The 13,825-nt window shown below is 42.1% G+C and overlaps 1 protein-coding gene across 2 annotated transcripts in view; it reads right to left on the reverse strand.

Moving 5' to 3' along the window:
* Positions 1–13,825, reverse strand: part of SORCS3 (sortilin related VPS10 domain containing receptor 3) — a 502,293-nt gene that overhangs the window by 357,582 nt on the left and 130,886 nt on the right. For both annotated transcript variants that reach the window (XM_075215733.1, XM_075215732.1), the window contains exon 2: positions 13,449–13,516. In XM_075215733.1, coding sequence (XP_075071834.1) covers positions 13,449–13,516 — 68 coding nt within the window. The remainder of the gene's footprint in view (positions 1–13,448; positions 13,517–13,825) is intronic.

Consider the following 13,825-nt stretch of genomic DNA (forward strand, 5'->3'; position numbering starts at 1 on the left):
CTGTACAATATTAATTGACATGGAGAAAGACAGTTTGGTTTCTGTCTCTCTAGGCCCCCCTCCACTTGTATAAAATACTAAAAAATTCAGCCATTATAGACTGTACAATATTAATTGACATGGAGAAAGACAGTTTGGGGTCACTCTGTCTCTCTAGGCCCCCCTCCACTTGTATAAAATACCAAAAAATTCAGCCATTATAGACTGTACAATATTAATTGACATGGAGAAAGCCAGTTTGGTTTCTGTCTCTCTAGGCCCCCCTCCACTTGTATAAAATACTAAAAAATTCAGCCATTATAGACTGTACAATATTATGAAAAATGGACAAAGCCAGTTTAGGGTCACTCTGTCTATGACACCCTACCCTTAAGGATAAATTGCCCTAACAGCAGCCTTTCAAGATGGTATGTGATATGGAAATGCCACAAGTCCCTTTCCTCTTTGGGGGTAGATTGCACCCTACACTTACATAGAAAGTTTTAAAAAGATGTTATCGGCATCATCTTCAGCTTCATCCTCACCCTCATCAGTGTGTACGTCATCATCACAGACTATCAATTCATCGCCGCTTGAATCCGCCATTAGAGAACAGTCAGTGCTTGGATGTCTTGGATGGTGAAGGCCTTCCTCGTGGAAGATGTAGTTCATTTTTATAAACATCATTTTCTCCACATTTTTGGGAAGTAACCTTCTACGGCGATCACTGACTAAGTTCCCTGCTGTGCTGAACACTCGTTCAGAGTACACACTGGAGGGTGGGCAGCTTAGGTATTGCAAAGCAAGTTTGTACATGGGTTTCCAAATGGCCTGCTTTTCTTCCCAGTAAGGAAAGGGACTGTCTGACATTTCCATATCAACTACCTCTTGAAAGTAATCCTCCACCATCCTTTGCATGTTTATACTCATATTGGATGGAGTTATGGGCAAAGTGACACATTTTTTTGAAAAATCCTTCAAACCAGCCCAGATGTTAAATTGTTCTCGTCTGCCCCCTGTGTCTTCCCTGCTTCTTTTTTGGAAATTTAATTTTTTACGAGCAACAGCTTGAGAAAGTGAAGGAGGACACGTCGTCAAGCCGAGGCCCAGTTCAGCGGCCAACTTGCTGAGCAATAGCTCCTTGCAAAAGTTCACATCTCGCTCATTTACAAGTAAAGACTCAATGTAGGTTTTAAACCTTGGATCAAGCACAGTGGCCAAAACGTACTGATCCGAGTTCAAGATCTTAATAACTCGAGGATCATTGTGAAGCGAATTAAGTACTTGATCGACAAGGCCAACATACTTTGCTGAATTGCTTGCTTTCAGCTCCTCCTTCATTTTCTCAAGCTGCTTTTCCAATAGTCTAATTAAAGGAATGACTTGGCTCAAACTAGCAGAGTCTGCACTGACCTCACATGTCACAACTTCAAATGGTTTCAGCACCTTGCACAGCACTGAAAGGATTCCCCACTGTGCAAGAGTGAAATACATCCCCCCTCCTTTCCCAATGTCATGACTTGTGCAATATGCTTGGATGGCTTTGCGCTGTTCCTCCATCCTCTGAAGCATGTACAGGGTGGAATTCCACCGAGTTACCACCTCTTGCTTAAGTTGGTGGCAGGGCAAGTTAAACTGCTCTTGGAGCTGCTGTAATCTCCTACATGCTGTGGCTGAATGCCTGAAATGGCCTGAAATTTTACGGGCCACCGAAAGCATCTCCTGCACCTCACGGTTATTTCGTAGGAAGCTCTGCACCACCAAGTTGATGGTGTGAGCAAAACAGGGAATATGTTGGAAATCACCCAGCTGTAATGCTCGCACTATATTGTTGGCGTTATCTGAAATGACATACCCTGGGGAGAGTCCGAGTGGTATAAGCCATGCATCAATCACATCTCTCAGTTTGCGTAACAAATTGTCAGCCGTATGCCTGTTAGTGAAGCCGGTGATACAAAGAGTGGCCTGCCTGTGACAAATGTTACGTAGTGGTGTACATGCTGCTGCTGTTCCTGCTGGTGAAGGTGAATGACCAACCCAGTGGGCTGTCACAGTCATATAGTCTTTGGTTTGGCCACTTCCACTTGTCCACATATCTGTGGTTAAGTGAACAGTGGGCAGAATGGCATTTTTCAGCGCAATCTCTACATTTTTACACACTTTTTGGTATAGTTGTGGAATAGCTTTACGGGAGAAATGGTGTCGCGATGGAATTCTGTAACGCGGACACAAAACCTCAATTAACTGTGAAAAACCAGCTGCGTTTATTGTGGAGATTGGACGCAGATCTAACACTAACATTGCAGCCATGGCGTCTGTGATTCGCTTGGCGACTGGGTGACTGCTGTCATATTTGCTTCCCCTCGCAAATGATTGTTTCACAGTTAATTGCTGAAATGTAGGACTGCTCATTTTATTCACCTGCCTCTGGGATGACGATTCACCCCCAGCAGCAGCAACAGCAGCAGCAGGACTAACGCTTTCTTCAGAGGAATCAATAATAGTGCCGGAGTCATCCAGCCTTAAGTGGGATGCCGGGCTAACTCCGAGCGCTACTGAGGATATTGATGAGGATGGTGTGGTGGGTGTATTTTGTAGCCGTCGGTATGTCGGTGAGCGGAGGGTCTTAGCTGATGAGGGAGTGCTTGTATTCTTTTGGGAAGAACTTTCAGCTTTTCCCAACACTTTGCCATGAACTCTCGTTAAATGGCGTAACATAGACGAGGTTCCAAGATGGTTAAGGTCCCTCCCTCGACTGACTGTGGCTTCACATACACTACAAATGGCTATACAATTGTTGTCTGGATTTGGGTAGAAATAATTCCACACATAAGAAGTGGATTTTTTTGTTTTATGCCCAGGCATGACAATGGCCTTTTTCTTGTCACGTGCCAGAACTGCTGCCACTGGTGCAGGACTTACACAAACAACCTCATCCTCATCAACATCCTCATTAGCGCCCTCGTCGCCTACACAAATCTCCCCCTCATCCTCTTCTAATTCCAAAGTGGCATCCTCAATTTGGGTATCACCGGCTACACTCGGGCTATTAAGGCACACATCAGCAGAATGCTCACGATTAGACATCCCACTGTTGGATGGACTCTCCACAGGGATTGTTGTCATTTGTGAATCAGAGCAAATATTCTCCTGTAATGCCTCACTGGTATCTTGCAGCTCAGCTTTGACGCGTAACAGTAGTTGTGCACCAATTGTAGCCTGGGTAACTTTTTGGGATCTGCCACTAATAGCCAAAGGTGAAGGCCTCATTCTCTCTTTGCCACTGCGTGTGTAGAATGGCATGCTTGCAATTTTTTTTTTATCGTCACTTAACTTTTGCTCAGTTACACTTCTTTTTCGCTTCAATACAGTAAATTTTTTTTTGGTTTTTGTTTTTTGCACTAATTTGAAAACACTCTGTTGTTTGACATCGCCTTGGCCAGATGACGTACTGGGAACACTAACATCAGGACTGGTGACAGAACCTGGTTGCTCATTTAGATCATATGTGGACTGCTTTGAATCCATTCTGAGCGCAAACCACTGGGGAGTGCTAAAAATTATTGAGTAGATACTGCTGACAGATATGACTTTTGACAGCCAGAAATATTAATGCACAATTAGGGAGGACACCCCAAAAACACTGAGGAGTGCTAAAAATTATTGAGTAGATACTGCTGACAGATATGACTTTTGACAGCCAGAAATATTAATGCACAATTAGGGAGGACACCCCAAAAACACTGAGGAGTGCTAAAAATTATTGAGTAGATACTGCTGACAGATATGACTTTTGACAGCCAGAAATATTAATGCACAATTAGGGAGGACACCCCAAAAACACTGAGGAGTGCTAAAAATTATTGAGTAGATACTGCTGACAGATATGACTTTTGACAGCCAGAAATATTAATGCACAATTAGGGAGGACACCCCAAAAACACTGAGGAGTGCTAAAAATTATTGAGTAGATACTGCTGACAGATATGACTTTTGACAGCCAGAAATATTAATGCACAATTAGGGAGGACACCCCAAAAACACTGAGGAGTGCTAAAAATTATTGAGTAGATACTGCTGACAGATATGACTTTTGACAGCCAGAAATATTAATGCACAATTAGGGAGGACACCCCAAAAACACTGAGTGCTAAAAATTATTGAGTAGATACTGCTGACAGATATGACTTTTGACAGCCAGAAATATTAATGCACAATTAGGGAGGACACCCCAAAAACACTGAGGAGTGCTAAAAATTATTGAGTAGATACTGCTGACAGATATGACTTTTGACAGCCAGAAATATTAATGCACAATTAGGGAGGACACCCCAAAAACACTGAGGAGTGCTAAAAATTATTGAGTAGATACTGCTGACAGATATGACTTTTGACAGCCAGAAATATTAATGCACAATTAGGGAGGACACCCCAAAAACACTGAGGAGTGCTAAAAATTATTGAGTAGATACTGCTGACAGATATGACTTTTGACAGCCAGAAATATTAATGCACAATTAGGGAGGACACCCCAAAAACACTGAGGAGTGCTAAAAATTATTGAGTAGATACTGCTGACAGATATGACTTTTGACAGCCAGAAATATTAATGCACAATTAGGGAGGACACCCCAAAAACACTGAGGAGTGCTAAAAATTATTGAGTAGATACTGCTGACAGATATGACTTTTGACAGCCAGAAATATTAATGCACAATTAGGGAGGACACCCCAAAAACACTGAGGTGTGCTACAAATTATTTAGTAGATACTGCTGACAGATATGACTTTTGACAGCCAGAAATATTAATGCACAATTATGGGGGACACCCCAAAAGCGCTGGGGAGTGCCAAATATGAAGAAAAAATAATAAACCTCTATCCTCCTCTCTGCACTAGCGATTTTGGTTAGAGCAATTGCAAGAACAATATGGTATTCTCTGTCCCTGCTCTAATTAGCCTATGACTACACCCTGCTCTCTCCCTCTGTCAAATGGCGATGGATTGCTGTGGAGGCGTGTATTTATAAAGTTGAAGTATCGCGAGAACCGAGTCCCGAGATCCGACGACGTCACAATGACGTTCGGCCTCGATTTGGATTCGGAATGGGCGGGAGAGTACCGAGCTGCTCAGCTCGGTACTCGGATACCCAAAGTTCGGGTGGGTTCGGTTCTCGGAGAACCGGACCCGCCCATCTCTAGTTTCTGGTGACCCCGAAACCCGCCCTGCGTGCGCCACTGTACTACTCCAGGAACCGAACCATTACCCCATTGTAGCCACTCCCTTACAGCACAAATTGGTTACGATTAGTAATTATTATGAAGAGGATCATTCTTTCCTCTCCAATGTGGCTGCTCTCTGGATTGGGGAAAACATTTTTTCAGACCCTTAGATAGAAAATCTTTTCATCCTATAAATGAATGTCTGGTCATTTGGTTTAAATTACTATTGTTCATTTCATAGGAGTATTTTAAAATATTTTTATTCTTATTCTGCTTTATAAAAAACCCAGTGAACTGAAATCCAGTCTGGATGGCAGAGAGCTGTCTTCTCCACATATCAGACCTGTATCAGCAAAAAATATAAAGAATATGGGTTTAACTGGGGTAAAGAGAAGCTACATTAACCAATGGGAAACAGGGATGAATTGCATTGGGTGACATCACTGCATCCCGCTTATTGAAAGGACTAATAAGGTTACGGAATGCTCTAGCAAAGGGGGTGTGGCTATGAGATAGGGAGGGGCATAGGCTGCATATAAATGAGTGCTCGGGGTCTCATATGAAATTAATCTGGTTCTGAATGAGTGGTATGTTTATCAACAGGCGAACAGTCCTAAGGCTGGCAGTGATAGGGCTCATCATTGCAAAAGGTTACTGCTGGCGTTAACATTGCTATCACCAGTGATAACGATGCCAACGGTAAGACAAGTTGACTTTCAACGCTAGTTAACAAATATTTCATGAGTACAGCAGTAATACTCTATTATCACCTCTCAGGATGGTGATAGATTAAAGTTATTAGAAAATGCTTTACTCTTAAATCAGTTCTTGATGTATGAAGGTTGCTTAAATATTTTTTAATTGTTTTGATTGTATTTTATCTTATTTTTTTATAATTATTTTTTTTTTAACAAAGTTTAACTAAAAGTCCAAATCAGGGAAGCAGGGTCATGCAAGCGCCCATCTTGCAAAGCCATGCTGGGCGATGTGTGTATATATATATATAATATGTTGCAGTGATTTTTCTATCGCCCTGATAAGTGTTAATAGGAAGAAATCTAATTTTTCACAGCGATCTGGGTTTTTATGATGATTAGGTCTCTGAAAACAGACCCTTAAAGCTAAGTACTAGATACAGGGGCTGGTTGGGCTTGGGGGGCGTATACCCCACGGGTCGAGCCCAGAGTGGGCTAAGTTGAACTGAGTAACTGGGCCACCCGTTGGGCTAACCTATGCCCCTACCTAGATATACTTGGATGATTCATGTGGTTGGTTCTAGGGACTCGCACTGTTTTTGAGCTCGCGTTCTTAAGAATGTTCAAATAACCTTCACAATGTTGTCTTTTAAGCTTTAATGGCTACAATTCATAATATTTTTAACAGGTTTTTTTGGGCATTTGAACATCGGAGGTTACTGTGTTAGAGTTTGAAGCTCGTTGGATGGAAAAACTGTTAAAAATATTATACAATGTAGCCATTAAACGCTAATAATCTCAACATGGCCGAACCTTTTGTCCTTGTTCGATTTTCTCTTTAATCTTTTAGGGGTATATTTAACAAGTAGTGCTATTACACTTTCACTCACTTACCGTAACTTAAACGCCACTTGTAGTGTCCCGTATATTTATGAAAGGTGCATCGCAGTAGATATCGTGGATATCTGCTGCTTTGCATTCTGTTTCGCTTTTGGGAGCAGTCACCATCCAATAGTATGGTGACTGCTCCCTACCGCAATCTAACAAGTTCCGAAAAGTTGGTTTTTTTACGGTAACTTGTCATGTTGTCAGTTGAAGCTGGCGTACTTTATCATAATTGAAAAATTTCAGTGCTGTCAGTTCTGCTCCGAAGAGCAGAGCTGAACAGCGCATGTGTGGAGGGATCACATGATCCCTCCCTGTCACTCACCGCTCTGAGAGCAGAGATGTTTGTGCGCATTTCCAGGTCTTCGAACTGCACATGCGCAGTTGCAGTATGAAGAGGAACGAAGAGGATGAGGAGGAGATTCGGAGACAGCGCAGTACGAAGAGGGAGGATATGTATGTTTTTTGTATCACGGAAACAGCAGTTTATCGGAACTGCTGTTTCTGTGTTGGGTTCTTCATAAATTTGAGAAATAGTTCAATCCTTATCAATGCGATAAGGATTGAAAACTGTTTTTCACTTTATATGAGCATTGATAAATGTGCCTCTTACACTTACCTTTCATGGGCTCTTCGTTTGCGGTCCTCTGTGATGTGGTTTCCGGCTTGCTTTGAATCTGGGCTGAAAGACGGTGAGTCATGTGACAGGGAGGGATCATGTGATCCCTCCACACATGCGCTGTCCAGCTCTGCCCTTCGGAGCAGAGCTGCCGGCAGTGGAAATTATGTTTATGTACGCCAGCTTGAGCTGGCGTACATTAACATTATTGAAAAGTTAATTTCGTACATTGTTAAATAGCATTACTGAGCACTCCCCATACACTGTTATGCTCAGCAAAACGATCTGAGATATCTGCTGCGATGCTACAATCATACGGACAGCACAGTGGCTAAGCAGTTAGCACTTCGGTCTCACAGCGCTGGGGTCAAGAGTTCAATTCCCGACCATGGCCTTATCTGTGTGAAGTTTGTATGTTCCCTCCGTGTTTGCATGGGTTTCCTCCCACACTCCAAAAACATACTGGTAGGTTAATTGGCTGCTATCAAAATTGACCCTAGTCTGTGTGTCTGTTAGGAAATTTAGACTGTAAGCTCCAATGGGACAGTGACTGATGTGAGTGATTTCTTTGTACAGCACTGCAGAATCAGTGGCACTATGTAAATAAATGGTGATGATGATAAACAGCAATTTAGTGGTTAACAGGGGGGAAAGCATTGATAAATAGACCCCTTAGTGTGAGAAGTGCGTGAAACGAGAACCGGTTCAAGAACCATTTTTGCAACAAATTCAAAGCATCTGTAATGCTTCTAGTATAAAGTAAGATAATATGTAATATGTATATATATAATATGTAATATGTATATCTTGCACTACGAAATAAGTCACAGAGTTAAAAAATAAAAACTGATCATTTCTTACAGACTTATTTCATCAGCCCCGACTTCCCCAGCAGGGCCCTCTTAACAACATTTGGGGCCCCAGGGCAAAGCAGTGCACCGGGGCCCCTTTATATATATATAAAAAAAAAAAAAATGATTATATATATGGGCCCTGCAGCCCAGGGGGCCCGTCAGAGGCAGCGAGAGAAAAAAGTTCCTGAAAAAAAGAAGAAGAAAATACTTACCTTGCTCTCAGCTTTTTTTTTTTAGCTGCCTCTGACGGGCCCCTTGGGCTGCAGGGCCCCAGGTACCTGCCCATTGTGCCCTATGGAAGAGACGGCCCTGTTCCCCAGGCCACAGTGGTCATGGGTGCGATAATCCGATTCTAAGTAGGAAAGTTTCTTCATGCAGCTGAGATAATTAATAACATACACTTTGTCCCCAAGACGTTCACTTTCACGTCTCGGAAACCTAATTTGATTTAACTGTATGACAATTTCTCCTGTCAAAACCAATTTAAGGACCAGCATTCAGCGACTGCAGTCCTCTGCACGCACTGTGCAGCTGAAGGGACAGAATCGCTTTCCGACAAGAGCTGCGTAAGATTTGTCTTTGTTAAGAGATGAACCTGGCAAAAGTCACATTTTCCTATTTCAAACACAACATTTTCCAGATCAATCTGAATTGAACACTCAATGCTGCCAGAACGTGAGCCGATCTCGGACTAATTAGTAAGTGTGAGAACTCAACCTAATCGTTAGACTAATGAACGTCGTTTATAAAACTTAGAAGAAATCCATCGCAGCTTGCACACGGTAATCCAATCTCCTGGGCGGTGCAGCGTGGTAAGAGAGGGGTCAGCTTTTGTTTAAGTGACTGTGGAGAGTAATTATTAGCCAGATGGGAGCTTTCTAGGGGTGAAACGTAGGAGCTGCTCGAAATATTTTGGTCCAAGAAGTGTTGGAACCTTCAGATATAGTCAGTGTCAAAATTATTCTGATTTATTAAACCCAACTATGGAAAACTGCTTGGCGGGACATCTGTCCATTCCGTTTAGGGGTTTTAAAGTGGAAGAAGGTCTAAAGGAGCTGACAAGCACATGGTTTATTCCAATTGCGCATTCATTATAAGGATTATAGTATATTTCGCTTGTTCTCGGTTGGTGAATACAACAGATAACGGAGGTGAGATGTAAGAATAGTCTTCAGTCATTTAACACTTTTCCAGGGTGGTGAAAGCTCACAATAGGGGGAGACAAAATACAGACTCATTTAACAAGTGGTGTTGGGGAGATGAAAACAGTATATTTATCATAAAATATAAATACAGACCGCGGCAAAACGTGACATGTTTTATTACGTAATCACATACTCCCTAATAGTCCCAAATCGCTGATCGCAAAAAGGGGGGGGGGGAGTTAACAGGAACGTGGGTGGGGATGATCAAAGTGTGCCCATTTGTGGGCGTAGTTGTCGCGCAATGAAGGTGGGGCTTATTTATGTTCCGCTTTCGGGATTCTAAATGTTATGAGGTATGTAATCATTATGTCCCAACATTTAAAATTTGTGTCCATCTCCCCCTCGGGGTATGTCTATCACCTTTGATAGGCCAGCCCCAACTTACCGCCCCAGGGGCAAACGCAGGATTTTTTAGAGGGGGGTTTCCACACCACGCCACCAGTGGGCGTGACCAGCATGCATGGGGGCGTGGCTATACTATTAGACAGTGCTTGGCTGCTCTCCAACTCTTCCTATCCCCATAATATACATGGGCAATGCTGCGTGCACTACTGTTAGGTGCAGAGCCGCGTGAAGCGGGGACAGGGTCCAGCCACCTCAATTATACAGTGCCCCAGGCTTGGAGGGGAGTTTCCAGGCACTAGTAAACCCCCTCGGTTTGCCTATGGCCCCCCAAAAAAAACTTTGAATTGTCACAATCACCAGAGGCAGTTACAGCAGCTGCAGGCAGACATTCGCTAGTGTGCCATAAGCCTAAATGTACATCTGTTGCTAACGCACATTGGAGATGTGAACAAAATGTAGTAAGTAAGTATTCTACACAACTAAACAAATACATATTTCATCTTTCAAACACAGGAGAGCTTTGTACCATGGCTATTTCTAATTAGACTGTAAGTCCTTCCTTCTGTGTGGTCTATACCTGCCAGCTCCCTAGTATTTATTCCCCTGTATAGTAAATTATCCCTGTAACATTTTCGAATGAATTTGTAGAATGCTGTCTATTCATTGGATCTCGATATATATACAGTATTTGCTTTATATTATAACTATCAGTCCATATTGTCCCATGTGGTTTACAGTATAGAATGTGGTGATACAACTGCAATAATCATTTACTAAATCTAAGCCCATTTTTTTTATTTTGTTAATGTTACAGGTGTCCAAAAAAAAAAAAAATACCCCAATACATCATACTTGTCAACTCTCCCTGAATGTCAGGGAGACTCCCTGAAATAGGGGTGATCTCCCTCACTCCCTGAAGAGTCTGGCATTCTCCCTGATGCTGAGCCAGTACAAGACGTGGTTGGCTTCGCCGTCTGTGGCATGATAACACAGTTCAGAAATTGTGTCCTATGTCCATGTATTGATGCCTATGGAGGTGGCCATTTTCATGCAGACCAAGATTTAATCAAAGACTGAAAGGTAAGACAACATGACTTCAGTAATGGAGACAGAAATGTAAAAGACACTTCAGTCTCTAGAGATTCATTAGCTGCTTTTCTTTAACGCATAGGTGCCTACTCTCCCGGAATGTCCGGGAGACTCCCGCATTTCTGGGAGACGTCCTGGTTCTCGCCCCTGCAATAGATAAGTGGCGGGGGGTGGGGCTTAATGATGCAAATATCGCGTCATCTTAGCCCTTACCCCTGCTGTAATTGGCCAAAATTGTGACACTCATTTAGGGGGTGGGGCCAAAATGATGTGATTTGCCAAGCCCCGCCCCGCACGCCCACCTCTCCAGGGATCTCCCTGAAGCCAACGAGGAAAAATTGGCAAGTATGCAATACATTCTATTGTGAAAATCAAAAAGTATGACGTATTTTAAACCAGGAGCATTTAAGAATACGTTACTCACGTTTAGTGCCCAACTTTGCTCAGCCCCTAAGTGTTCTAAAACAGTATCAAAGTATACTATGAAATAAGTTGCAGTTTTTCATTCTTTGCATAAAGAAAATTAATAGCATTTTGATGACTTATCTTCCTATATTCCAGGATACATTTCATGACGCTTTACTCCTAGGTCAGTACAAATCCCACACATTGGTCTAAGATTTTATACGCTGATTTTAGACAATCCCGATGGATGGAAAACAAAACTGGAAAACAGTTCCCGGGGTGATTAAGACTCAGAACAATTAATTAACAGAACCCGGGAAGTGTCAGCTGGATCCGCAGTCTTGTTCTGAATGTGCTGAATCTGGGGAAACCTCAGCCAAAACCAAACGCAGCATCTGTGGAGCGGAGGCAGATACATAAATCATGAACGTAGTTAAAATTAGTAAACTAACTATCTTCCGAGAGGCCTGTTTGTGGCGGGGGCTTCCTCGGAGGACGAAAGATTGATAGAGACACAAGTTCATCCGAAAATCAGGCCCCCGTTAAAGGTCAGCTACAAAGCAATTAGGAGTAAAGGCTCGGGTGACCTAAATAATAGATGGTTTAATAATGCCAATGGTATAAAGTCTAATGAGCCTTCCCTAAGGAAAGGATAAAAGGTATCTTCATATTGCATTGGTCTCCTAAGGGGACAAAAACTCAATAATTATGTTAAATCTCCATATATGAGGGATCAATGTGTAATATTATGTGTATGTGGTGAGATGATTATATCGAATATCAGCCTTTGCTAAAAGGGGGCTGTCATTATAGATAAAAGTGAGCACTGAGGGGGGATCGTGCTGAGACCGTGAAACGTGCAATGCTTTGCCCTTAGAGGGAAATACTCCTACACTGTAAGACAGTTAAGTCAGGATGTGGAAGAGAGGTTATTATTTCAACGCTAATAGATGTATAAACTCTTATGAATAATATCTGTATAATGGTGAGTGTTGATTTAACCCCTTCTGTGTTTATTCGGAAATAATTGTGTACTATTAATAATCCCCCTACATCTAATTATTACTGATATTAGAAGTCACCTCGCAGAGCTGTGCCCATCCCCCCTACTAATATATATAGCAAATACATTATAATAATAAATTGATAATAATCTATAACTTTTATGTTTAATGGTTAATCATATTATTATACAGTATAATCGGTAATATCTCCCTCACCGCTGTACACAATAAGTAGTACACAAATATTTACACAAACAAGCCGACACAATAGTAATGAGAACAAGGATCAAAAGAGCTCACAATCTAAAAGCAGCTATTTTGTGGACTTTAACATAAATATGGCAGCGTCGAGTGGGCAACTTATATATTAATTTCTGAGTAAGCACAGCTCTGCTGTTATCCAAGAAAAAAGGTAATGCAGCACAGGTCACCCCCTAAATACAACATATCAAACATTTGGGGGTTTTTTAGGCTCACTTCTTGTAATATAACTATTATAGACTTGCCGGGCGGGTCAACATGTAAACAGAAGTGATAGGCAATCCAAACCTCCCAACATGCAAGTCCCCTGCAGGGGACATGACCACATCATGAGGGGGCGTGGTCATGTCATGATGGGGGTGTTATATAGTAGAAGGAACAGGGTCCTCCAGCAGCACAGAGTATATCAGGTGACGAGTGATGTGTTAGTGAAGACAGGGCTGCATGTGACAGGGGCAGTGACATGATGTGAGGAGGGGAATGGAGGCAGCAGGAAGCCACACACTGAGAGTTATATAGTGGAAGAAGCAGGGTCTCCCAGCAGCACAGAGCATATCAGGAGATGAATGATGTGTTAGTGAGGACAGGGCTGCATGTGACAGGGGCAGTGACATGATGTGAGGAGGGGAATGGAGGCAGCAGGAAGCCACAGACTGAAATTTAGTTTATGGAAGGAGCAGGGTCCCCCATGAGCACAACGTTGTGATGTGAGTCTTTAATCATATAGATGCCTGAAAACTGTGGTGTGAAATCCACCTCCATATGAAACTAAGCCGAAACATCCAGCTTGTTTTAAAAGCTATTTTAAAAAGTAGAATTAAGAATTTATTTATAGTCAAATATCTTGTGCAGCATTTGCAAAGGTGCTTGTATACTTGTCCTTACCTCCAGAGGGAGCTCTCTGTCACACTCCCCAGGTTAAAATCATACAGCTTCGTCAGTATTAAAATTACCTAAAAGACAAACAAATAGTCCACTTAGTATGTGTAAGAACAGACACAGGAGAGTATCAAAAACATTTTAATGCAGAAGTATTAAAGCAGATTAGATACCACAAAAAAATCATTAGAGGCACTAATTCTTGGAATCATAGGTATTTGTTTTAATCCTCCAAACATTTTGTATCTGAAATATGAGCTGTCGGGGGGGAATTAATTAACCAACGCCAATTCTCTGCACATTTATACAGCTCTGAATACACAATGTTGCCTCTGATGTCGGGGAATTAATAAATGGCATTTCTATGTAAACAAGGTGATTTT

The sequence above is a fragment of the Mixophyes fleayi genome, chromosome 6 (genome assembly GCF_038048845.1).
Source record: "Mixophyes fleayi isolate aMixFle1 chromosome 6, aMixFle1.hap1, whole genome shotgun sequence".
NCBI classification, from domain to species: Eukaryota; Metazoa; Chordata; class Amphibia; order Anura; family Limnodynastidae; genus Mixophyes; species Mixophyes fleayi.